General features: G+C 40.0%; 1 protein-coding gene across 1 annotated transcript in view; it reads right to left on the bottom strand.

The window, feature by feature from the left end:
* Positions 1–27924, bottom strand: part of LOC134616533 (contactin-associated protein-like 4) — a 139975-nt gene that overhangs the window by 80089 nt on the left and 31962 nt on the right. The window contains exons 2-5 of the mRNA XM_063461394.1: positions 25588–25698; positions 14224–14417; positions 6844–6991; positions 3067–3273 (exon numbers count right to left, since the gene is read on the bottom strand). Coding sequence (XP_063317464.1) covers positions 3067–3273; positions 6844–6991; positions 14224–14417; positions 25588–25698 — 660 coding nt within the window. The remainder of the gene's footprint in view (positions 1–3066; positions 3274–6843; positions 6992–14223; positions 14418–25587; positions 25699–27924) is intronic.

The following is a 27924-nucleotide window of genomic DNA, read 5'->3' as shown; positions in this document are numbered from 1 at the left end:
CAGGCTTGAACATGTTCACACTTTTCTCTATGGTTTAAACACTAAAAGTTCAAACCTTCGTAGAAAAATAAGTCCATTATTATACAATAAAACCAAAGGCACCCGCGGTTGCCTTTGACGGTGCAAAACGTTTCATCGACATTTTTGTGTTTATCGGAGAAAACTTACAAACATACAGTACAGCACTTCAGAGTCACACTGCTGGCGATCGAAGATTAAGATAAATTTGACAAGCTGAACGCATTCTGTACTGTACAGGAGACATGACACAATACTGATTGACAATGGTCTGCAGCCAATCAGGACGCTGAACACAATGCACTGTAAAAAAAAAAAAAAGCATGCAAAATTGCACCAAAAAAAAATCAGCGAAACAGCGAGACCGCGAAAGGTGAACCATGTTATAGCGAGGGACCCCTGTACACAGTGTATATCCCATATGGAAGCATATTAGAGAAAGTACACTTTGACCTGCCTTTATGTAAAATGATGCCTAATCTGATTAAGTTAGAGCGCTCTCGTTATAATTGATTTAAGTTTCTTGAAGGTGACAGTCCACCTTCGAAAACAGAAAGCTCTTCAAGGTGATCAACTTCCTACAATGACATTTTGAAAAAGTCTAGGTCATTTTTTGAGGTGGTAGGGTTTCTTTGCTGCCTGCATTGAGTGCTGGAGGGGACATAGCGAATGTTGTTTTAAGAAGTCGTAACCTTTCTTTAAGATGTTACTTTCTTTAAGGATGTGCAAAACAAGTTTACAGTCTCAGAGAAGACACACAGCGATGTCTCTGACAGATGGATGAAAGGTAGAACAGATGACGGATACATGAGGGAGGGATGGGAGATAAAGATGCAGAGATGAAGAGCATTTGTGAGAAATAGAAGTCAGGGGGTGGATAAAAGGGAAGATGAAAGCAAATAGGAGGCGATGGAGGAATCATTTTTAGTAGACATGAAATGGTGAGAGGGCAAAAAGATGGATAGATAGATGGATGGATAGACCTGATGGGAATCCTGATGACTGGCAAGCCATATGTTAACGATGGCAGTCTGACAGCCTCTGGTTTAACCCTATTCACACACACACACACACACACACACACACACACACACACACACACACACACACACACACACACACACACACACACACACACACACACACACAATCTATACAGACTGTAAGCCATGCATCAAGGCTTACAGAGTCCAGCCCCAACACATGCTACAGTGAACGGGTACCATCCATCACGGCTGTAACTAGACAGAGATGCAGCAGCAGCCAAGACTAAACCAATCAGATGGCAGTGTGTGTAACGACCATCTCAAACCAAAAACAATCTAAAGTTATTTTAGAGTTTGAGCTGTCCTCAAACTTATACAGATGTTTTTTACCAATACAACCCTGAAGTGACAAAAAAAACTCTCTGTGCTAAAATAACATAGAATACCAGAACCAGAAAATAAAAACAGAAATAGCATGTTTCTTCTCAGAGTAAATGTGCTTAACTGCAAAATCGGTGTGCTAAAAATGCTGTTACCAGTTGCAGTAGCATTTCTGAGTGCTAAGATGCCTTTATTTTGTCTATTTGTATACAAACCGCTGAAAGGATAAAAAAAAACCTGGCGTAGTTACTGCTTGATTATCAGTTTGATTTAAAAAAATCTTACATATGGACACTCAAAAAGCCTCTTAGACTAAAATGTATACTTATGTCAAATATCAGGAACCACATTGCATTTTTACATGCTGCCATTCTTTATACTTCAAATATTTGTTAATAAATGGAAAGTCAGAGCAACAACAAGCATTGCTGATAACAGATAACCTTTAAAGGTATCACACAGAAAGAAAAGTAAGATCAGTGGTTATGTAGCAGCTGTGAGCCAACTAAAGCTCCACAAATAACTTGACAATATCATTCTCTGATGGCTCAAAGAATGATGAGCCATCAGATGATTTTGGCTTCCACTGAGACCAGCTGATCTTCGGGGACTGCAGGGAAATTTCAGTTAAGAGCCAGAGCTAATGCTATACTGCTTTTTTGTGCGTAGGGTGCAGTTAAAAAAATCTGGCAATCTACCATAAAAAAAATAATAGGACCAAACATATAGGTTCCCTCCAACCAGCTGACCTCTGCAAGCACCTTACAATTAAAAGTGGTAGTACAGAAGCTGAGGATGTTGCATGCTCAACCTCCGGGACACCAGTTGGTCACTGCAACTATTTGCAATGGGTCGCTTAATGTAACAGAAATTCAGTGCAATCACCAGATCACCACCACTCTAGTGTGACAGTGCCATTACATGTATTATGTGTGTGCTTTGATTTCACCACACAGAAAAACATCAACTTTCAATCTGACCAGACAGACTGGCAATAGTACAACAGTTTTCAGGAGAGTGCAAAGCTTTGAAGCCCAAAGGAGGCACAGAAGGACAGGAATGGAACATTCACATCGCAAATTCACTCACAGCATTAGACAGTCAACACAGTTTTACTGTAGTGTCCTGGGGTGTCTGATAGAGTATGTTCAGTGGAATACTGAACTGTGGCATGTGCCATTGGTGTGCCATTGTGCCAACACAGAGAACACTGAAAATACAGGAGTCGTTTGGTAAAACTGACACAGTCTTGACTCGCGACCTGCTCTTCCAGTATATCCTAACTGTGATGGTGTCCTCCTTACCAAAATCAAGCTGAAGCGTCACTGTTTTCACACAGCAAGGATGAAAGCATGCAGTGAAGGGGCACGTGTGCAGGGGAAGTTCCACTGTATGATCTAAAAAAGGCAGTAGCACTGGACATGTACCAGATTATGACCCCGACTGGGAGATCAGACAAATTTATATCAGGTTATAGTTTTGGCCAATAACATCTTGTATTTTGGATCCTTTTGTTGTGTATCTTTTTTGTGTCTATTTCTTTAAATACAATTTTTTAAAAGAGGTTTTTAATAAATCTGTCCCACATTTTTCTCTTAAATACCATTACTTCTACTCCAGTATGTATGAGGAAAAGTCTGCTCCCATAAATGGCTACCATTATGTTTGCGTTGTGTTGTACCTTGTCTGAGCAGCAGCTGTAGCTTTCCTCTCTCTAACTCCAGGCTGAGGCTGACTCCTTGCTGCCCCTCTGCATGCAGCAGTATCCCAAAATTCCTCAGGGTTTTAAACTTCAGAGAGACAATCTCTTTGGATGTCCGCCACGGCCCGGGACTCAGCCTGTACACCAGGCTGCTGCTGCCACCGTTTAGGCTCACCACATCAGAGGCTAAAAATCAAAAACAAAATAGACTTCATGATAAAAGGAACGAGAGCAAAACATTGAAACCAGAATCTTAAGCAAAAGCTTAACAGTTCATATCATATAACCCTGAAACAGACAACAGTCCTTGTGTTTGTGCAATTTTCCTACAGCATCAGATTGTTCAAAGCTCCGACTAATAACTGGGTGTCAGAGTTGCTATTAATGTCATGTAATATTCTAATTCAAGGTTCTTAAATAATGCTTATGCTAGCCTGCATAAACTCACAATTACTCACACCTGCATGACACAATCTACCTGTACCTGTAATTCTGTGGTTGTAGCAGACAATTTGTTAAACAGCGAGGGAAAACCTTGCAGCAAGGACTGAATCTGTATTCTGCTTAACACTTTTCATCAAGAAGTCTCTCAGTTACTGCGTGCTGCTCGCTGGGGATTTGGGCTGAGGTGATGTGAGGAAAACGGTGTAGGTGGTAAAGAATGAACTGCAAATACTGAACTGTTTAAAGAGAGCTGCGGCTGAGTTCAGCATCAAAAGCCTTTTCAGTTGTACAACTAATTTCTCCGACTGAATGTTTCTTAATTGACTTGGCAACTCTTTGACTTCCTAAGACTTACAATCAGCCAACCACTTTGCTTGCAGTAATGCTCTTATTGCATTGTACAGTGTATTTCCTGCTGATTGCAGAGCAGTAGGCTCGGGCTCAGAAGCACTGAGTCATCCTCTGCGATTGAAAGCTGAAAACATTACTTGAAGTCGACTCTGTGGACTATCAAGCCATTCTAATTAAGTCCCAGATTACATTTTGTTCTACGATATTACGTTTTATGTAATTACAATCAGCCATATCCCTGTAATTATCCCCAGAACATATAGTTGATTATTTTTGACTCACTACCTGCGTACTGAAATAGCACTGGACAATGTGAGTGCAGTAATTAGCTGGACATAATTTTACATATGTATATTTGAACAATTGCAGTAAATATCATCATAGAAGCACACACATATGACAATGGGAAGAAATTAATAAAAAATACATAAATAGAGGAGACAAGTCCCTTTAGCTCTGCTGCTGCATTCTAGGATCAGTTAATTAGCAGAGAGCAATTTAGACTGGTATGAATGTCATACTTCAAAGATATGTGGTTATCAGCAAGAAGGCCTACAAAATGGACTAGTCCGGCCCATGGGATGGTTTTAGGAATACTGCAGAGAACATTGGGAAGAATTTATGTATTTCCCACTGTTTGCTTCTGTAGGAAGCATTGGGTTACAGGTTGTTAAGAATAGAGGACGTCAAGGGACCGGTTATCCAATTCTTAATGTCATTTGAGTCAGAGATCTGAATCATAATCGATGTTTAGCCTTCCTAAAATCAAACTGGACTTGTTGTTCTATAGATCTGGAGGTATTTTTATAGTGCTCCTGCACACTTAAGATTAACTTGGACTGTATGTGATTTATTAACTTAAACATTTGACACCTCTGTGTTGCAAGCTGCAGACAGCACAATTGTCTGTGTCTACATTTAAGACAAACTATCCTATGGGTGGTAATAATTTAACTCCAAAAGTCATCCTCGTGGTGCCAGGAAAATAATCTTTACTCCATGACTCACTGTATAAACTTTAAATCCATCCAGCAGATGCTGGTATATTTCAGAACCAGCTTAACCACCTACTGTCATTTACAGACTTTTGACGTTAGTGCAAAAAGAAACCTTCCTTTCACAGAAAAATGTTCTTTTGCTCAAGATGTAGTGAAAATACTCCTCATTTATACTCCCTTATTTTGCCTTCTTAAAGTGTTTTACACTGTTAGCAAATAATACAGACCATCACACTTCCAAAAACCAAAAAGCTCTGGTGTGTGGCTAATTCCACTAATTAACTTTTTAATCATGAATAGGTTTTTTTTTTGTTCAAGTTTGCATGGATTTTAAGAAGTTTAAACACTCATGGAGGCCAGGGAAAATGTTCTCCATTAATTCTTATAATGTTACCTACAAAACACATTATTTTATGTTTCCTTAAAAAAGACTAATATCCACCGAGCATTTACATTCAGTGCATTTCTCACACTGTGGCAAACCGTTTGTCACCAGCAGCTATATCGCAGCTCCCCGCGATGTATTACATTTGTTTTTCCGGGGAGGATTCTGCCGTGAATGCTGCATTAGTTTTCTGCAGGAACACCAGGAATCTTCTCTGACAACTGTGACACCAGCTGATAAATATAGCACACAAATATATCTGTAAGTAACTTTCGAATATTTCCAAATGACTATAGGCTATTCATCAAAATCCATCTTTTAATGTTTCTCCAAATCTATCTTCTTCTCACGCAGACAACAGTAAATAGAGTTAAATAAGGATATATACAATGGTTTTAGCATAAATCATCTTTATACTTGGCAGATTACAAGTGATGAAGACGCAAGTACAAGATGTAAGACTATAAAGAAGATACAGAGATCACGTAAAAGTGGCGATCACCAAGAACAAACTAAAGAAAACCTGAGGACACTGTTGGTACAGTTTCACACTGCCGGGTTGTTTTTATTAGAAGAACAAAGAGTCTTATAATAAAAGAAGACTCTGTGTCTTCTAAGAGTGACATTCAGTATGAATTAGAAATAAATGGAAAAAGTAGAACACTTTCAAAAGACACCTTTTGAAACCTAGTCGTATTTGTGAAATTGCTTTCTCCTTTTTAGTATATTCAAAGCAAACAAGCTAATGTCCTTTTATTTTTATACTTCTATTTTAAAATTCCACTCAGAGTACAGCCGGCGAAATATAGGTGGAAACTTGAAATAATACACAGAGACGGCTGTGGAGGAAATCCCAGGAAACCGTGTTTGCACATGAATAGTTATTGTTTGATAAGTATATTCTAGCATGTATATGTAAATATATGGAGTTGCTTTTGATATTCATGAGTATGTCGTGTTTTGATCAGAGCACAGAAATCAGGGCAGAGCAGCAAATGAACAGTGAGAAGACAAAAGACTACAAACACCTGCTCGTTTAAGAATATGAGCAAAGCCTGTACATCTGACTGTACACCTTAGCTGTAAAGGGAATAAAGAACAGGATGAAGAGGAGTTCCATTCATTGAAAATATAGTCTAATGTGTTTAAAGTCATGCTGAGTCAAGAGGATTCATATTTTATATGAAAAAAACAACAACTCTAAGAAGGTAAAGCCACGGTGTGCTGTCAGGGTGAAAGAAGAAACTGTGACAGGTTACATATCTATTATTTTTGTCAAAAAGAAATATTTTGGGGTTTTTTTTTGCCACAGTGGACTCACATATGTTATGTAACTGAATGTGAATAAATCTGACAGCAATGCTTATGTGCAAAACCAATGTCGTATTTGTTTAGTTCATTGTACTGATGCTACGGCTGCTGGGGCCAGCATGTATAAAAGCAGCTCTTAACTCTTAACAAAAGGCTTTCAGTGAAAGAAAAGCAGCCCAATAACAAAATCATGAAATGTATACATTTTTCAAGAAAAGACTGAATAAATTCAGGAGTTCCAGTCGGGATAAAGAAGACAGAACTTACTGTAAGGACATCCGTAGGTTTCCAGTCGCAGTCCGATCCGTCCGCTGGGATTCCAGTCCAGAGGAATGAGGCGGAGAAAACGTGCAATCGCTGGTTGTTGCAGCTTGTATTGAACCACACTGTCTGCATTGCTGTTACCTGGAAATGACTAAAAACATACAAGCAGAGAAAAAAAATTACATGTAAATATTTACATATGTAAATATTTCGCAGTCTTTACATATGTAAATATTTGCACTGGAAATTCAAGTTTTTTGGTTTCCTGTTTGTAATACTTGAGGTTGCATGGGAGTTTGCCCAACCAGTCTACATGTGTTTTGTGGACTTGGAGAAGGCATTCGACCGTGTCCCTCGGGGGGTCCTGTGGGGGGTGCTCTTGGAGTATGGGGTGTCTGGCCAATTGCTACGGGCCATTCTGTCCTTATACAGCCATTGCAAGAGCTTGGCCCGCATAGCCGGCAATAAGTCGGACTCGTTCCTGGTGGGTGATGGGCTCCGCCAGGGCTGCCCTTTGTCACCAATTAATAATTTTTATGGACAGAATTTCTAGGCGTAGCCAAATGGCAGAACGGTGGTCTCAGGATCTCATCTCTGCTTTTTGCAGATGATGTGGTCCTGTTGGCTTCATCAGGTGATGGCCTCCAGCTCGCCTTGGAACAGTTCGCAGCCAAGTGTGAAGCGGTGGGAATGAGAATCAGCACCTCCAAATCTGAGGCCATGGTTCTCAGCCGGAAAAGGGTGGCGTGCCCACTCCGGGTCAGGGACGAGTTCCTACCCCAAGTGGAGGAGTTTAAGTATCTCAGGGTCTTGTTCACGAGTGATGGGAGAAGGTAGCGGGAGATCGACAGACGGATTGGTGCAGCGGTTGCAGTGATGCGGACGCTGCACCGGTCTGTTGTGGTGAAGAGAGAGCTGAGTGTAAAAGCGAAGCTCTCAATTTACCGGTCGATCTACGCCCCTACCCTCACCTATGATCACGAGCTGTGGGTAGTGACCGAAAGAACGAGATCACAAATACAAGTGGCGGAAATGAGCTTCCTCCGAAGGGTGGCTGACCTCTCCCTTAGAGATAGGGTGAGAAGTTCAGCCATTCGGGAGGGGCTCAGAGTAGAGCCGCTGCTCCTCCACATCGAAAGGAGCCAGTTGAGGTGGTTCGGGCATTTGACAAGCATGCCCCCTGGGCACCTCCTGGGTGGTGTTTTCCGGGCATGTCCCACCGGGAGGAGGCCCCGGGGCAGACCCAAGACACGCTGGAGAGATTATATCTCTCGGCTGGCCTGGGAACGCCTTGGTGTTCCCCCGGATAAGCTGGAGGAGGTGGCTGGGGAGAGGGACGTCTGGGCTTCTCTGCTTGGGCTGCTGCCCCGAATAAGTGGAAGAAAATGGATGTTTGTAATCTGCTTGCAGTTCGAGCTTTCTTGACCAATCGTGTTTGAGGAAGCTTTGAGGGCATATAATTCACACTGTATAATCCACATTCCCAATAATATAATAATATATCAACCAAGACTACTGTCGGCGTATCTTTTTGTTGTTTGCTTTCTGTTAATTTTTTTTTGCATTGTTGAAGAATGAATGGCTGGGGGAAGAGGAGGTCTTTGATTGGGTGTCTTGTGGCTCCACCAAAAGTCCTGACATATTGGAAAATCTCCCCCAGGGACTAAGCCACAAGACTAGCCTATGACTGCAATCATCTTGATATTAAAGAGTAAGATATGATATGATATGTAGCAAGCTGTAATGTTTATCATGTCAAAATTTTCCCACATTCGCCAAAGCATCGAAAGCAAAAATATAAAAGCAGTAAAGTAAAATTTTTAATTGATGATAAATCGGTAAATGTTAAGGAAGCACCGAAATAACTGAAAATCATTTAGCAGCTGTCCACTCAACAAGATCAACCGTCCCATTAGCATCATTAAAAGGGGACATTTACTGTGTACAGGGTCAAATACATCCACATGTAGTGCAATTACTGATGCAATATTCACAATATTCTTTCGTCGCTCTGATACTCCTTTAATCACAACGCTATTCCACTTTTTTGTTGAAACAAATAAGAGTTTTGTGTCTGACTGTGGACTATTTCAATCTTTAATCAATCAATCAATGGGCTGTAAAAGCAGCAATAGTAGTGATTCAGCTTCTGAGACGGAGGGTCAGCGCTTTTTCTGTATTTCTAAAAACACAAATTTATGATTATTTGTAGCTTTTTTATTTAATTTAATCTCAAGGTCATTCAGTCTAGACTGTTTTATCTAGTTCTCACTTGGCTTACCACCTATGTAGACACACAGTGCTTTTAATTGGGTAAAATGAAAGGCAGAGATATGCCATCTGTGTTGTACTTAAATGCATAAAATAAAGCTGATCACACTGGCAGCTTATATAATGACCATGTTAAGGACACAGCACATTTCCCTTACGAATTGGAGACACACCATGCTGCATAGAAAAAGCTGTTTCTGATGGGCAGATGAGGCAGGAAGCAGAGGTGAGGGGGAAGTTTAACAGCAGTTTGTATCTTTTCAGATTTGGAAACTTTTCCTTTGAGGAAATTATATTCATTAACCTACTTTATGCTAAAATCCTTCCATAAAATGTGGAGCGTTAGCAGCGAATTGGTTTGTCGGTCTCTCTCAGAGTCTGGGCATAATGCCTGATGGATTTCTTTCCATCTCCTCCATCTGGCTATCTACCCTAATTACATGCCTCCCTTGAAGTTGACACGCAGGTTAACTCGCTCTCCCAATGCTGAATAAAACTTAGACACTTAATTAACTTATTAATTCCTATGTAATCAAAAGAAAGTGAAGTTGGATCACATCATATGATGAAAAGAGACTCTATGTTTGACTGAAAGGAAAAAAAAACATTCAATGTGAAATCAGAGAATTCATTTTTGAGACTTGTATGTATGATTTAGTTCACTTTGTTCTTTAGAGGATGAAAACTTTAAACTCTTGGTCTTTTGAAACATCTGAAAATCCTCACATATAACATGATACTGATGCTCTCTTAAAATAAAACATATACTCAGCTCTTAAAGCATTCTTATGTTAATTCTAATTTTAAGTGGAAAGCTATTATAAGGTAAAAAAGAAAAGAAAAGATTAAAGCAGTTAATTAATCTGCAACATCAGTAAGTTTGGAATACATTGTATTCTTTGTATCATGTGATGTAATTGCACCAGGTTTTTCTTAACAGGAATGTTCCATTAATGTTAGGAGGTTTTTGATACTACATGTTCCTTTGAAGAGACTAAAAGAACAATAGATTATTGTTAAAAAACAGCATGTTGTTTGTAGACAGGATGTGAGCATCAATCTTCTGACTCAAAGCCAAAAAATTTATGAACCAGACCTGCAACCTTGACTCAAGACAGAGACCTCATCAGAGAGGATGAGAAGGCATTACTACATTACTTTTAAGTGCTGGAATTCAGGGCCAATGCTGTTCTGCTGAGAAAAATCTGATACAGAATTGTTTAGTAGTGTAAGAGTAATGTTTCTGTTTGTATGGAGTTGAGTGAAAGCTGCAGTCCAAAAAAGTGAGAGGCTGAGTGTTTCATCTGCTCAAAGCATTGAGGCAAACAGCAGGAAGGATGTACCAGAGCGATGAGTATCAGTGGAAAATGACAGAGGGGGAAGAGAATCACCTGGTGAGAAGAAGGAGGGCGATAAGCAGTAAAGACAGCGAATAAGAAAACAAAATAAAGTAATAAAGGAAATTTGAGAAACAGGGAAAAGTGAAAAGAGCAGGACTTGTTTCCTCATCTTCAGCCCTCCAGGCAAGAGAAAGCAAACAGATAAAGAGGAACGAGACAATAAAGAAAAGATGGATTGCAGTATTTCCAAGCACCCACAGGCTTCTGAGGAAAAAGAGAGAGAGAAAAAAAAGATGTCATCCTCAGAGAGGAAGAGGAAAACAACAAATTCCCTTCCCTGGTCTTCTGCCCACTAAAGCAAAAGTCGCAAATGATCCAGGAACTCTGCCATTAACTTTCTCCTCTGGAAGAGTCTTTATGCCTGGCTGACAAATTCACAAAGCTTCCGAAACCCTTTGAAATGTGACAGGGTTTGTAGAGAATTCGTGTAGCACCTCAGATCAACATGTTTTTAAACTGTTAGGAGCAGTTTCCTCTGCTTTCTCAGAAAAGATCCACAGTTCTGAGATTAGTTGGATTAAAACTCAGCTTGACTTCTAATCAAAGCTCCTCTCTGCAGCTCTGTAACAAATGCGCTTTCTTCCTGGATCAGTGTCCACACAGTGGAAAACTTTGCAGGTTTGTTGTTTGATCTAGTGTCCAGTCACTGGGAGCATGCAGGTACATATTTTGAAGTGGCTCACTGAGCTGACAGGATTCATCACTGTGTTTGCTTTCAACACCAGAACTACTTAGTATTCTAGTGCCATTATACTAAACCATGTATCACCACTGCAGTGGGACAAATACAACAGAGTCCAACATGACACTTGTGCAATGAGAAAACGCCAAAGGGAAGTGCTGTGTCTATGAAGAGGCGGGAGGCGATGCCTCGCTGCGTCTGTGACCCATCTCGCTGATTTTTTTCATTAATCAGCCCTACAGAGACCAGCTGAGGCTTTATCACTTCATGCCTATGTTTTGCCATGTTTCTGCCATGTTGTTAGTTGTGATCAGTGGGGGAAAAGTAATAAAATGATCCACAGGAAGGTAACAAATTACAGAAGAATTCTACAGAAGGTGTCTGATTAAGGCTTTGGGTCAACACAGGATTTCCAGAATAGCTTCACTGATCCTTTCATGTCTATTTCACCCAGTGTAAACAGTACTGTGATGAGTACACAGTCATTCCTCGCAGCACAAACGTGATCATTTTTGGTTAATTTGCACTGATCCTTACGGAGACAAGTGGAAATAAGCCCCGTGAACAAAATCCTCCTATAGTATAAAGACTTACTGGACTTAAGTGGTTCTGGTTTTCCTTTACATTTGTTATCTGTCTGTTTACTCTGGTTCTGTCTTTAGGATGTACTTTAGTGAAACACCTAACTGAGTGTGTAAGAGAGAGGGCTTTTTTATCATGTGGCCTTGGCTGATATCTATAACAGACAGACTGGAACAAGTAACTTTGGGGCGTGTTGTTTTTCGCATTATTTTTATTGCAGAATAAAAATGAAATATATATAAAAAATGAATTAATGAGGAGCACAGAATGTTGTTGTTTTTAAAACACGCGCTCTTCCCATTCAGTCTCATCTATACTCCTGGGTCACGCACATCTTCCACTAATCAACAGCAAAAAGTGTCAAGTGATCAAGTGTATGATGCAATATCAGCAGACATTGTGGATGGACTTAATTTGTTAGATCATTACATCTTTTTTTAAGATCTAATGGCAAAGGGTTCATCGGAGTTTGAACCAAAGTCTTGGTAGACTAATTGAGAACGGGGGGGGGGGGGGGGGGGGGGGGGGGAATGTATTGGGCCTTAAATGTGGGTGACACATGCTCTTTTCTGTTCTCTTAGATTACTAGCTGTAGGTAGGTGAAGCTGTTTTGGACAGATAAGAGCAGTATAATGTGTTTAATCATTGCTTTTTGTCTTTAAAAACAAACAATGGCCTTAACCTTCTTGCAATTAAAATGCAATGATCACATGTTTGATTTGAGATTAAAAATCAAAGGTTCATCGTGTACAGCTGGGGTTAGCCTTTATAATTGGATCTTATTTGCATTTAGTTTGAATCATATTAAAGGGTAAAATGTAAGTAGAGTGGTATTTATATATAATTTATTTTAGTCTTTCTGACTTTTCAAAGCGCTTCAACAAGCAACAAAACATAAAGTGCTCTGAACAGCAAGAGCAAGTAGAACTGTTATTTAAATCTAACTATCTATCCATCTATCATCTATCTATCTATTTTTGACTGCCTCATTTGACTGCCTCTCTCCTCATGATCTGCAGCTAACTGTGGTGTCAGAAGGTCTGCAGACTCAGCAGATTCCGACATGGGCTCATACATCAGAAATGAAAGGATAAATGCATAATGGCTGAGTTTATCTGTACAGGACAGATCAAGCCACAACAAGACAACACATCACTTCATATGACTTACAATGAATGAAACATGTTTAGTGATCCCTGGGGGGAAACACCACAGTGCAATACAGGGTAGGAGCTTAGACTTACTAAGTTTTTGACTCATTTAATGTGGCTGAAAAGAGTGATTGTTGGGGAAACTGAACAACTCAATGCCACACACATCCAAAAAGTTATTCTTTTGGTTAACTTTTTTTATTGTGTAACACTTATTGTGTCTGTACTGTAGGTAGTGAGGCAACAGAATCAGCGAAGACAGCAAGCTCATTTATTCAGCATCTGACTTGAATGCGGATGCAGTGATTAGCTGCTTACAAAGTCCCGAAATAAGACTGTTGTTTCCAGGTTGCAGTGAAATGTGAGTTGAAATTGTATGTAGTGTGTGGACTGTGTATGTAGACTGTGCTTCTTTGTCAATTTGGCACTGGGGTAAAAGACAAACTAACAAAATTTATGGATGCATGGATTATGGATTATGGATTACAGCATTGAATTCAATTTGATTTTCAATAGCGCCAAATCATAATAGTCACCGCAATGTCCTTTATGTTGTAAGGTAGAGACCTTACAATAATACAGAGAAAACAGAGAAAACACCAAAAATCAGGACCCCTGTGAGCAAGCACTTTGGCAACAGTGGGAAGGAAAAACTCCCTTTCAACAGGAAGAAACCTCTGGCAGAAAGGCTCAGGGAGTCAACAGTCACTGTGAATTTTTCCTGGGAGAAACACAGGAGAAACCTGGGGAAAAAGGATTGTTGGCAGGTATGGTTTGGAGAGCAGCTACATTCACCAGTCAGCATCACAAAAATAGGAAGAGGGTACTTTAGTCTGTTGTCACTCTGGTCTACGAAACTTTTTTGTTTTGTGTGTTTGTTGGTAAAAGACTGCTGTGTGTGGTGAGGTCATGGTGAAGAATAGAGACAGATGAGCTGAGTTCCACATATACAAAAACAGATTGAAAAAGCCCACTTACAGGCACTAATTATGACAGACTAAACGATTCAAAATTATATCTAAATGATGTTCTCCTGCTGGTGTAGCCAACTTGTTTCTTATCATGCTGGAAGTGTAAAAACAATCCTCGGTCTTTCTCTCCGTCTGTCTCACAGCAGTAGCGCCGGTAGCATTTTTCTATTTCCCACACAGCACTGTATGTTTTATGGAAGCTGATAGCTGCCTTAACAACTACCTGTTCAGTTACCTTCCCTGCTCGTGGATGGAAGGGGACGAGGGGACACTTATCTCACAGGGGGACGATAGGACTATGGAGAAGATCGCCAAACCCTACTCACCCCTATGCTGTCCTCCTGTCTGTACTGCTTCCAGTTGTGTCCCGTGTCACTGAACATCAGCAGGTAGGACGTCAGCCAATCCGAGCTGCCATAACGGCCTTGTGTGGCAACAGCTGTGATCTTGGTGCGCTCGCCTAAGTCGACCTCCAACCACTGATACTTGTCTGAGATGAGAGGAGACCAGCCTCCAGCTCCTGCAGAGAGTTGTGAATATAAAAAAAGACACCATTTATAGATAAGTGATGTATTAGATGTCCATGTAGATTGGATGAGATGAAATAAGTTCTGGTGAGGAGAAAAGAATGAATTGCATTGCTTGACCTTTCATTGTGAGCTAAAAATCCCACTTTTCAGCTATGAAACCCGAATAATGAAAATTGATTGAACCACAGTATGCATCATTAGAACCATTCAGAAGCTATACTCAAATATAAATCGTACTTTAAGAACTTTCTTTAGGAACTTAAAAAGTTGAATTTGTCACGATGCACAGGGCCTTCAAGAATTCGTGTTTTTTCATCTCAGTTTTGGAACAGAAGCATATTTATAGGTCACATGTAAGATTAAAAGATGCAGTATTCAACTCAATTCAATTTTATTTATATAGCGCCAAACACAACAACAGTTGCCTCAAGGTAAAGACCCTACATGAAAAGCATTAAATATTTCAAAGCAATGAAAAAACCATCTCCAGATAATGTCTGTGTGTAAACTGTAGATCTGTAAAAGATCTGCTTAAGACAGCGACACTAAACCTGATCACTTCATCCTATTAAATTTAATATATTCCTTATTTGATTAAATGGAGCTCATTCTGCAAAGATATCCGGTTGCAGTGGTGAATGTTCATATTTAAATTTCTAATAATGAGGTCAGTAAATCTAACAGTCCATATGAGCCAAAAGCTTAGAGGTTAAACTGCACAAAATGCTCCATTTCAAAACATTTTTCTCTACCTACAGCTCTGTATAAGGTCAAGGAGAAGAGGAGGTCACACAGGCGCTTGAGCTGATAGGTAGCCCCACCTATGTGCTTATTACATAGCCAGTCCAGAAAGTTGGCTTAAGGGAGAAGAAAGAGAGCTAAAATACTTTGCTTTAGACAGGATGAACTGTCGGCTGCACCAAGGCCCAGAATAATATGAATAGAGATCATTCTGAACTATGAATCATGCAAAGCTACTCCAGTAGAATCCAATAAAAAAAAACTGAACTGGAAATGAGTGTTATAGGTCCAGGTATAGGTTCATTGCCATCCATCCATTGCAGGCACAGCAGTCAGACAATCCATGACCTCCCTCTCCCTAGCCACCTCCTCAACTCATCTGGGAAGTCACAGAAGTATTCCCAACCAGCCAAGAGCTATAACCTCTTCATTGTGTCCTGGGTCTGCTCCAGGGCCTTGTTCTCTAAGACATGCCTGAAAATATCTCACCTAGGAGGCATCCTGAGACAGATACCTGAACCACCTCAACTGGCTCTTTTAAATGCTGAGGAGAATCAGCTGTACTCCGAGTGCTTCCCAAATGACCAAACTCCTCACCCTGTCTCTAAGAGAGAACCCAGCCCCCCTCGGAGGAAGTTTATTCCCGACCCTCGCATTAGAGAAAGTACACTGATAGTGTGACATGAAACTGCCCTGAACAAGTGAAAGTTTAGAAACAGGGCACATAATCAATTTTCATAATGTGTAATTATGAGAATACACCATTGGAACAGAATATGGAAAAGCATAACAGATCCCCTTTAAGACTGAGCCAAGGTGGAAATCAATGTAAGTCAATATAATGTCCTCCGAAGTGGTAAACCCCAGTTGTGTGTGTGTGTGTGTGTGTGTGTGTGTGTGTGTGTGTGTGTGTGTGTGTGTATGTGTGTGTGTGTGTGTGTGTGTGTGTGCACGTGTGTGTGTACACATTAGTGAAAACATGCACACTGCTCACAATGCATGCAGAAGTGTGGGAGTTATTGACAGAAGTCTGCCTGGACAGATAAACTGCAGCTGATTAAATGGGCTGCTGCACAATAAAGAAGTGTTAAAAGCAGAAAAAGAGAGGCAATTTTGTGTGTGTGGTTGCATGTGTGGAAAATGTTTGTTCAGGCCAAAACAGCGACACAGAGCTCAAACACCAGATGGACGAATTCTGAAGAAGGAGGCTGCTGACCAGAGTCCCACTGAGCTCACAAGCTAACACACCCATGCTGCGTGTCAGAAAGCCGTAGAGAACATAAACACGCTCGCAGCCATCTCTCATTTTCTTTCATCAGCTTGGAGCCAATTTTTCTCTCAAAATGCTGCTGTGTAGGCAGGCTAAAAGGCAAAAGCATGCACAAAGCTAAATAGCTGCTGGACCTCCTCTTGCAGCCCCATGACAAAATCTAGACCATCAAGATCAGATTACAGAACACCGGTGTCATTCCAGATGGCCACTTGTAAGATTTGGTGATTATGTTTCCTTAAAAACCTGCTGTGTCACCGAACACTGTATCCTAGCCAATTATGGCTTAGAGCGACCTGCATCATGAATAAAGGAATTAAAGCAGTAAGAACCAGTGACAGAAGCTTTGGCATAACAAAACATAATCACAAATGAAAATCTTTCAGCTAAAGGCTCATCGAGTATCCTAGACAAATAGTTGCATCTTGCCATGGCCTAAAACAACAAAAGAACAACGGATCACACTGTCTCATTTCCAGGTGATATCAGGTGGTTTGAAGTCATATGTTATCAGTTTGGCCCATTAGTTTTAGCTTGCTGCTTCCACTTGTCAGCTCTGCAGACAGTTTGTGCCATCATCTGAGAATGAATGCAGACCATAAGCAGCACTGTTACTCACTGGTTCCTTCAAAACGAGGTTCCTGAGCATAAGTTGTGCAGGGCCTTGCTTTGTGGAGTTTGCATTTTCTCCTGTGCTTTTATAGTCTTTCCCTGAGACCTTCATTTTCACAAAAGAGATTATAAACCTTCAAAAAAAAGAAAAAAAAGACATTGGTGCAGCATTTACTATGTGCTGTAACAAGGCACACTTATATTAAATGAGAAGGAGACAAGCATGACAGATTTGAATGTTTCTGTCCAATTTTTGGGAGGCAGAGCTGGGTCAAAGTGGAAGCAGGTTTAGGGGGGTATTTCAGATGTCAGTTTGCCTAGCAATGCTTACAAGTTCCTCCCAGTGGATTCAAAGATGCTCCCGGGCCAGACAAATTACATAAACTCTCCAGCAAATTCTGCAGTTTTCAATATTTTGAAAACTGTCCCTACTGACAACCTGAACTGTACAGTGACATTTCGCTCTTTGAGATAAAGAAGTTCAAATGGGAAACAGCAGTTGGAACAACTATTTATTTTGTTTATCATTTTAAAATAATGCAGAACAATGTGGCAGACTGATGGGAAAAAAACTAAACGATGAAAGGAAATCCGTGCCGGTCTGGTGGCAGGTCCAGTCTGATCTTTAAAGGCCAGAGGTAAGAACTTGACTAACAGACGTGTCCAGTGACAGCAGAACAGAAAAGAGCAGACACTCTGACCTTTGCTCATAAAGATAAGACTGTGGAGAAAAGGAGAAAGAGATTAAAGCAAAATGACTGAGAGGCTAAGAGGCGTTACAAAGATTTACTGTGTCCACCCTGTCACAGTAACTGCAGCTAATACAATGGAGGTGAACTGATGGTAGATGGTCTGAACACTTTGTGTCACGGCTGTCGCTTTAAATCAAAGAGATCGTTCTGGATTCTTTCTCCCCCACTGTCTGTCAGCATACCTGATCTGACCACCTACAAAAAGAGCTAAAGGTTAATGGAGGTCAGGAGTGTGATATCACAGCCTTGACGGCCAAACAGAGGATGAAATTATGAAAGTAGCCCGACGAATCGGGGCAGAGTCACGCTGCGCTGCATACATTGTTATTTTGCCAAGATCTGTTTTGGATATTTTTCCAAAAGTCAAATAAACAGCGATTAACGTTACACCTGTTTCAACTTTTCAGATAGTTTTACTGACAGTTGTCTTTTCAAGGAATACTCTTAGCACACTAGCAAGTCCACCCTTGGGAACTTCCCAAAACAGTTTAACCTTTGGGCTGCTGAGCAGCTCAAGGACTCTTCAGTGATGGAAATTTGGGAGAGCCAAGTGCATTTCTTCATTCCCACCCAGACTTATCATGATGGCCTTTAGGGGTCAAATTTTAGATCACCACTACCATTTTCCCACAGACTCTTATAGAAGCAGAACTTTTGGATCTAGTGGATCTATCGGCTGCTGGCCATTCCAGAAGAAATGATTTAAGGCACTTCGAATTTTAGAAACGAAACCTACACCTGCATTTCCAATCTTTGGTACTGAATGATAACATTTAGGGCATTTCAGTCTGGTGTCTCAACTCCACACAGAAAGCCTGAAGGCGGTGGATTTGACCCCAGAACCCGCTTGCTGTGAGGTGACAGTACTAACCACTGCACCACTGTGTGTGTCATGCTCTAAGAACCTCCTGGAGTCCAAGACAAGCCACTTGGTGACAGCTGTAGAAGTGAATGGGAGTGCAACTGGTTGTCCGTCTCTCTGTGTTACGTCCCACACCCCCACAATCCTGAATTAGATAAGCAGTTAAGAAAATGGGTGGGTAGATGGATGGATTACATACAATTCAGCACTGAATGGAGAGAAAATGAGGTGTTTTTCATAATTAGCTGCCCGAGGGCGAATCCAGTCTTTGTCTAATATTAATTATGCAACAATATTGGATGCTGCCAAGTACAACGTTGGTGAATGAGTATAAACAAATTACTATTTCACCTTCAATTGTGCACTAATACATGATCATGCAGCTACAGGCAGGCAGACTGAGTGGAACAGAACAGAGGCAATGACCAGAGGAAGAAATAAAAGGAACTGAAAGACAGACAATTAAAAAGTGAGACAGGAAATGGTAGAGAGAGACAGGCAGCTTAAAGGGATAGAAAGGCAGCTGGAAAGACATGTAACAGATTGAAACAAGCACCCGACCCAGAATGAGCACTGGTCATTTGCATGAGAATACCAAGTCTGGAGGGTAATTTCAGCAGCCTGATAACATGTCAGTCGGACAGAAAGTCCACCAGGACGCCAATGGGCTCAATGCGGCACTGACAGCAGCAGCAGGCTGAGGAATACTGCAGGTTCTCTGCAGGAGAAGCAGGAAAGATTCATCCATATGAGATGCTACAAAAAGAGCCCATGAAGAAAGTAATACATCTTATTTTAGAGTGTAAAAATCTCAATTTTCAGAATTTGCTGAAATAGTTTCAAACTAATCAAAGTGTTCGTGGGGTTTTCGACACTTGCAGTTGACTTGATAAGTGTCAGGTGTCCAAACTAATTAATGAATCTGTTCTGACCTTTGTGATAATATTGCTGTTCTTGCAATTTATGGAAACAAGAAGATTACTTTCAAAAGATCCAGCATCATGTAAATTTGGGGAATTTATGAATTATTCAGTATAGAAACATGTACTCAGACTGCTGCAAATATAATTACATGCAGGGAAAAAAACAGATACTTAAGTAATACTATTTCAGAAATAACAACTTTTTGGAAACCGCAGAGCGTAACTGAATATGAAAATCAATACCTGATTAGTTGGCTGCTCTTACATAGTTCCAATTTACAGCTTCCAATTAAAGTTTAATTCTGCCTTCAAATCTAACCCTTTGGGAAAATGATTACTGTGGCACAATAATTCTTTTCAAGTCAATTTCAGCATAATTGCAGTGGCGTCACTGATAACTGTCAGCGGCGCCTACAGAAGAAAGAAAATGTTTAAACATGAAGACTGCTATTAACATTTGGCAAGAAGACCGAGATGGCTAAATGACTTCTTACCAGTGAAAATAAAATGTAATGCAGATGAAGCAGAAGCTGGACAGGGGCAATTCAGTGAAAGGATGAGGTGGGATGGGCAAGATATATGGAAAGGGAAAGAAAAATGGGACGAAGGAGAGAGTGAGCGGCAGAGAAAGGAAAGATAAATGAAGGATAACAGTAACCAGTGGGGAAACTGACATAGTTGAGTCATTCATCCTCCAGGTTTCTGTTAATAGGCCATTCATCTCCAATCAATAGACTATAAAAGGGTTTTTATCCATTTCTGGTGTCCCCTTCACACCTCCAATGTGATCAGCTACATCAGGTTAAAGTCCCAAGTACATTGTCAGGTCCTCAGGTGAATGTGTGAATGCAAAGGGAAGGTGCTTTGTTTCATAAAGTGTCTGGCTTGAAAGTATATTTTTGTTTCCTTTATAAATGGCTTTGGGATTTTGTTTTTTTGTCTTTCATTTGCAAATCCCAGTGTTGCTGCCTTGTTGTTGTATGGCTGCTGTGGCTGAAGAGGCAGAGAGGGTCATCCACTTATTGGTTTAAACCCTCGCTCCTCCAGTCCTGGGTAAGACATCTGTTATCTGCTTGTGCTGGGAGAAGAGCTCTATGTACAAATTTGCTTGCAGTATAAAGTACTTTGAGTGGTTCCTCTGGATCTCTATTAGCATCCTCATTATCATCAGATTTATCCCTGACTGTTCTTCCTTAGGTCTTCCATATATGTGAAGAATAGTATAAAGCCATATACAAACAGTCCATTCATTCCTTGCGTGCGTCAGTAAAATATCAAGCTGTAGTTTACATAAATGTGCAATATTTCCAGACTGAGGTGAGTGGTGAACCCTGAAGTTCTCAGCTGGTTTGGTTTTACTTTCTCTCACCCTTTACATATAATGACTTCCACTTTCTTCCTTCTGGAGAAATACAGATCAGCACAGTTTAAAAAGAGCTTCATTCCAGATGAACAAATCTTAACTTTGCCATTCTACATTCTCTGTAATTTATTTAATTCTTCAGTATTTTGTATTATGATTCTTTATTGTCTCCGTTTTTACTGGAAATACTGGCGAGAATGGATGACTCACTCAATCTGTTGACGGGTAGAAATAAAGTAACTTGGACTTCAACCCAATCAGTATCATTTTTCAGTCTATTTGTGAGTATTTAGTGAAAGTTTGAAAAACAAATCTGTAAAGCCCGACCCGACACACAGTTATTGTGATCACTTTGTTTATTGCAATTTCCCACATGCAGTTGCCTTCGGTTCGACACCCGATTCGCCAACTTTGCAGCTGGTCTCCAGCACATACGCCTTCCTCTTCGGTCCCCAGCTTCACTATAAAACGAAGACTCTTCATTAGGAGAGCATCACCACCTGACCGGACCGGACCAGACCGGACCGGACCTGCCTCCCTGCCACCGCCCCCTTGAGCTCACTGCACCACCCTTCCCCTGCAACTGAGCCAGGGACCACGCCTCTGCCACAAAATCAAAGTTTAGATTCACAAGAAAACTGGGCCACCTGAAACGTGATTTTTGTAGCCAACTTTATGGTGTCTGAGCACTTTGAGACTTAGATCCACAATTTCTTTATGTTATTTGGTCTACAACTTTGCAATGCTTCAGCAGTTATTTAATCGTTTATAATAAAATCTTTGGCAACTACTTGATCGACACTGAGGTTTATACACAGACATAGAGGATGTATTACTTTATAATTTAGTACAAATTAGTCTCATTAAAAAAAAAAATACAGAATTGCACTCAAAAATGATAACAGCATCAACTTCATTGTAGTTACTTGAACATGCACACTGACAATCCTCCGCTAAGCTTCAACATATTAACATTGTGTATTTGAACATGTTAATATGCCAGTTTTTAGCTCAAAGCACCACTGTCCCTGGCAGGGAAAATAACTGATCTTTGAAGATCACAGTTTCTGTCAAACAAAAGGCTGTAATTCAAAACTGGTTCAGTGGTTAAAGGAAGCCAAAAAAAATTGTTTTGGTTTGCTATCAGCGAACACAGACCTCCCATGATTAAAGAAGACACTACAATCTTCTGTTCTGAGGCTGCTCTGCTCGTATTCACATTTTTTTGGTGTATAAATGTACTTGGTATATCATGAAATATGGAATTGTAATCTATAGTTATTCCATTTAAAGTGAATAATCTCATCACATATAAGACATGTTCATGACCTTCACTGCTCATCAATAACAATAAAGTTTGAATGAGTGAAACATTATAGATTTCTTGTTATGGTGTGCCGTGTAGGTCATATTTAAAGCCTGATAATCGGTGTTCACTTAGTGGATAAATGAAGTGAGAGTGAAGCAGCTCCTTAGAGAACAACCAGAGGAAGCAGAGTTTGCAGCAGAGATGGAAATGAGTCGGAGACATTCATTTATTCATCGATTTCCTCAGCAAACAGCTGGGAATGCTCCCTGGGATCCCGAACCAAGAACTTCCTTATCTACTGGCAACATACTAGAGCAAGATTAGGAAAAATAAATGCATGAAGGTTACCGCTGTCTTGAAATTATTTGTTAGGACATTAAACCAGATGTTGCCGTGGGATCTCAGCTGGTACTCTATTGCCCATTATAGCCCAGGAGTTCTTTCGTGTTTAAATGATCTGTTTCTACAGATTTCCCTTCACACATTAACGGCAACCCCTGTGGATACACTGTACTACTTAAAGAATGTAGAGTTTATGCTGGGTGTTTTGACTGTACCTGGATTATTTTAGTGCAGGGGTATAGCATCAACATCATGTTTTTATATTCATGTAAATTTAATGAACTAGCAGCCTGAGGAAGTTATTTTGTCCTATAATGCTCTCCTCTCTGGCAAATTTAAAATGTATGGGTCGGCTGGGGGCAATTCTAACAACTGTCATATTATTGTAAGACTACAAATTTCAATCTAATTTCAGTAAACAAGCTAGAGTCCGAAACCTGACTCTGCACATGCTCAGCGAGATCCTGTCCCAACCTTGATAAAGGTAAGGGCACGAGTTTGAACAAAAATACTGATTTTGAGGAATAAAACTATACACATTTTTCTTCAGACTTAATCTTTAACCTATATATTCAAAATGACAACAAACAACTCGTGCCACAAATTTTCAACATGACCCCAAAATCAGGTGCATCTGAAACACAGTTCACAGGTGCACACCGATTATTGTAGCATGTGAAGCAGAAAAGAAAAGTGACCAGTTTTCTTGTCATCGGTTAGCAGTACTACACAAACTAATGAGAACTAAAGTTAACAGAGAACGGCAAACATGACCTTGACCATGGGCAGACTTTTGATGAAGATCCATCAGGTGACTGTCTGAAACTTTCACCAAAATCCGATCATTCCAGGAGGAGGAGTGAAACTGTGGGTAGATGCACGATAGACACTTCACCACAGCATAAGATTGAGCTAAAAATATTACAGTTGCCTTGGTCTTCCAACCTTGATTTTTTCCCACAGTACAGAAATGAATATTTATGCCTGTGTACCACTGAGATTTTTTAATATATACAGTATATACTGCATAAATATACAGCACAAAGTGTCTGTGATATTGATGGTAGCAGTGAGAGGATTTATGTGAGAAATTACTCAATATATAAAATCCTGGAGGCACATTCTATCTCTTCTCTGTCTTCTCTTTTTACTACTGTTTAACATAACTACAAAACATGGAAACAAGACATTTCACTTGGATTTCGAGGAAATAAAAACCCAATCGTATACTGTGCAACATATAAGACAGCTGAAACAATTCCAGTTGCAAACTCAGCTCACGCGGATAATAACTGTGTAAACACCATCACATGAGCAAGATGCAATGGATAGTGCATTTATACTCTGAAAAAAACAATTAAGCTATTAATTAATAGCTATTAAGCTGCGCTTCTCTGCATGACGTTGAGGGAATCCTTGTTAATAATGACAACGCTGACCGATACTTGCTTGTGGGTTGCTTGTGCATGCTGGCACTATGTAGGTAAGTGCTAGCAAGTAGATGAAGATACCAGGAAGTCAGACACAGGAATGGATAGAGAACTTGGTCGATTACCAGAGTAAAGTGCTCAGTGCACACTAAATGCTTCACTTCCTATGTACTTTGAACCCATGTGAAGGCTGTAACAAACCTGCACTGGAGACACACCCGGTGTCTTACTGGGTAAGGCATGATTTACAGCACTGTGTTGAATCTGTAACGTATAGGGCGATGTAGATATTTGCATTAATAATACTTGTGTAGTGTTGGGTCTATGTTCCTCTGCAATCACAAGGCAAACTGAGCTGTTCATACTGGATTTGGAACTAATAAATCTTAAACACAAACAGCACACAATATATAAAAAAAAACACCTACTGAAGCACGGAAAGATGGAAGCCTTCAGGAACTCTGAATCTATTTACATACTGTCACAGCTTTGGAGAAAAACTGCTTATGTCTACTCTGGAAGAATACTGGCTATTGCATTAGCATAATGAGCAAGCAAGAGACAATTACAGCCTATTACATGTTGTTTCACTGAGGTATCATCCTTGTGCTAATCAATATGCTATGTTTACAAGACATATTACTCCCAAACAGACCTGCCATTGTCACTGAAGTCTGGTTATTGTAGTGTGTAGTTATATTTCTGAGAAGGTGCAGGTCTGTATATGCTGTAGTCTGGATCACAGACTTAATGTAGTATTATAAATCAAGTCAACAGTCTACAGGCTGTTATGTATGTGCCTTTAATCAATCAGCAGTAAGTAAAATCTTCTTTATGGGTAATACAAAATGGTCTCAGGTTACTTTTAACATTAGTTTTAAGAGTTTTAAATGTTCACAAATCTTTGAAATCTTGTCTCTGTCATCTTTGCGTCTCCTAGTTAATGAAAGACCAAGAAATGTCAGTTCCATTACAGCAGGGTGGCTTTTGAACATCAAATGCCAGCAAAGGGCAACAATGAAAAATTAGCTCTTACAGTCTTTAATACACGGCCTGAAGTGTCACTGCAACGCCTGCTCATTTCTTTACTACCAAGCAGAGTAGAAAGTCAAATTCAGATTTAATGAGTCACGCTCTATTATAATTTATGCTAAAATAATTTAGCACTTAATATAGAGCGTGCAGCGTGTTGACGGAGTACTCCTACAGTTGCTCAGATACAAATTACAGAAGTAGATTTTTTTCCTTAAGATCAGACTGGCACCTTTTTGTTTACTGTAAGTCTCACATACTAAACTAAAGACAGACGCTGTGTTGTTCAAGCTTGCATTTTTTCCCCAGTTAAAAACATTCAGGTCCAAATTAAAAGCACGTACCACCCTTTCAACTAATAGTTAATCCATAATCCTATTTTTTCCCCAAACCATGCCAAAGGCACAAACACCATTCGCATCAGTTTTTTGCATATTTGTCACACTTACATGTTTCAGATCATCAAATATATTTTAATACTAGTTAGGTACTTTAGTTTGAAAGCAGCAGAAACAGTTTCTCACCTTCTCTTTTGTTGAGTTTGGCGAAACCCGGGGCGTGGCTGCTGGACAGCTGGGACGAGCTTCGGAAGGAAGATGGCGGCAGATTGGAGACCAGTGCGCTGTCACACACCTCTGTCAAGAAACATCAAAACATACAGTTTAATAAATGTCCTTCAGATTTGGACATTTACATGTAAATGTCTGCATGTCCACTGCTGTGCTTTTTGAGGGTCTATAATTACGTTCGTTTCAACATCTCCACACAGATATAGCCTCCTCAAAATATTCCTAGAGTGAACAAAACAAAATTAAAAGTCTGAGAGAAGTAAGCGTAGTTGAACACAGCTATGACGCATCCTGAGTAATAGCACTCTTAGCTCAAGAAATCTGTTACTGGGCTTCAGTGCCACGTTTTAGCCTCAGTAAGCAGAGAGGAGCAGTGGATGTGTTATCTTTGAATTGCAGGGTTAATGTCAGCTACAGTTCCTCGCTGCACAGTTAAGTAGTTCACAACAGTAGGTTGATGCAGGAATGTCTTTTTTATGCTTTAAAATCAAGAGGAAAAAAAAAAAAGGAAGCATCCAAACTTTTTATCTGAGTGAAAAAAAGCTGAGTGGTTCAAAGAGTAGAGATCAACAGCAAAAAGCACAATGAGAATATCACAATACCCGACACAGCTGGAAATGGATTAGTCTCCATCTCTTAGCCTGAGTGAAAACCTGATGAAATGTTATAAACAGCGGGGTGGGAGTGCTCTGATGCTGAGAGGTAAAAGCCTTGTCTCTGCAAATGATCAGCTTTTTTAAGATAAAAGAAGTTTATTCGGACGGCTTTTGATTGTTTCGTTCTAAAGCCTTAAAGAGGCGCTAATGACAACTAAAGTGTTGAGCCTGTGAATATAACAACATGAGTGTCAAAGAGGAGTCTAATCATTCAGGAGCTGGTTTAATGTTCCCCAGGTAGAAACAGGTCTTTCGGCAGTAATGGCTCCATATTAGATGAATGAACAGCGTAATAATGTCCAGTTGGATGAGTAAATGGTGTAATTCTGGCTCAATGGATAAATGAACGTTGCAATCATGTCGTGTTGCGGAGATGAATGGCGTCCTGAGTGAGTCATTATAGGCTGGATGCTGATGGGGATGATTCAGTGTTGTCAGAGGAAACCTTTACATCTTTCTCATATTTAGTTTATGGATGATTCCCTGCAATCAAAACATAATATATTGAACATTATGCAGTAATTAACATTAATTACTCTTATTTTAATTGGAGCCTCTCTCGCAGTCTCCAATAAACCTACAAAAAAAGAAAACAAGCACTTTTTTGTTCAAATTAAAGTAGATTTCTCTTTCATTTATTATAGCTACATGACATAGAGAAATCATTTGTAAAGACAGAATACAAATGAATGTTTGTTTTACTGTATCTGATTGTCTTTGGTCTGCACAGCATAATCACATCCCACAGATATACACACGGATTCATGATCACCAGCCCCATAAATATTCATAGTTTTCCTCTCAAGCTGCAAACTGTAAGCTAAAGCCAAACTATCACCGCCTCCATCCAAAGCCTCTCCGTTAATGGATGTTGTTCTCCACCACTGAGACAAGAGCCAATTACTATGATTCACGCAGCAGTCCGATCTGGGCCCAGAACTCTGACAGCAAGGCTTTAGTTTCGATTACTCTGTCAACATCAGTGCACTTCATCTCAACAACACAAGGTCTTCATCCGCCTCCCGATAATTTCAAAGAGGAATACCATTCCATTTACAGCAGCTCTTTTCAAATGAAATTTGTAGCTAGAGCCAACAACAATATTGGCCTACTTACCTGTAGTTAAAGAAAATTTTGTATCAGTTTAGAAAAGAGCAGGATTTTAAATTTTAAAGCACTGACGATTCACAAACTGAACCCTGAAATCCTGGAATATTTACTTAGTAACTGTGGATGCCAAGTATTTGGATACACAATTAAATACACTGTAGAGCCCAAATGTGGCATTCACTCTCAAGATAATGGTCTAAATGTAATTTTTTCTCATTTGAATGCTTCAAAATACTGGATTTTGATATTATTAAATCTATATCTTCGGCAGGTGTTTTAACCAAACTGCAACACACGATAGAGGATTCACAAACACAAATGCAATGAGCAACAGCTGTAATTCCAAACACACCACAAGTCAGTTGAGGATTTACCATTTTACACTTCTGTTAAAGAGAATACAGAAACAGTCAACAGTCTTGTCCAATACGGTCTCACATAGGAACCCTGAGGGGTAGCTGTGACTCAGGTGGTAGAGTGGGTTGCCCACTAATAAGAAGGTCAATGCTTCAATCTCAAGCTACAA

This window comes from Pelmatolapia mariae, linkage group LG18, assembly GCF_036321145.2.
Source record: "Pelmatolapia mariae isolate MD_Pm_ZW linkage group LG18, Pm_UMD_F_2, whole genome shotgun sequence".
NCBI classification, from domain to species: domain Eukaryota; kingdom Metazoa; phylum Chordata; class Actinopteri; order Cichliformes; family Cichlidae; genus Pelmatolapia; species Pelmatolapia mariae.
The sequence above is the reverse complement of the archived record's forward strand: the minus strand, read 5'-3'. Positions and strand labels throughout refer to the sequence as shown.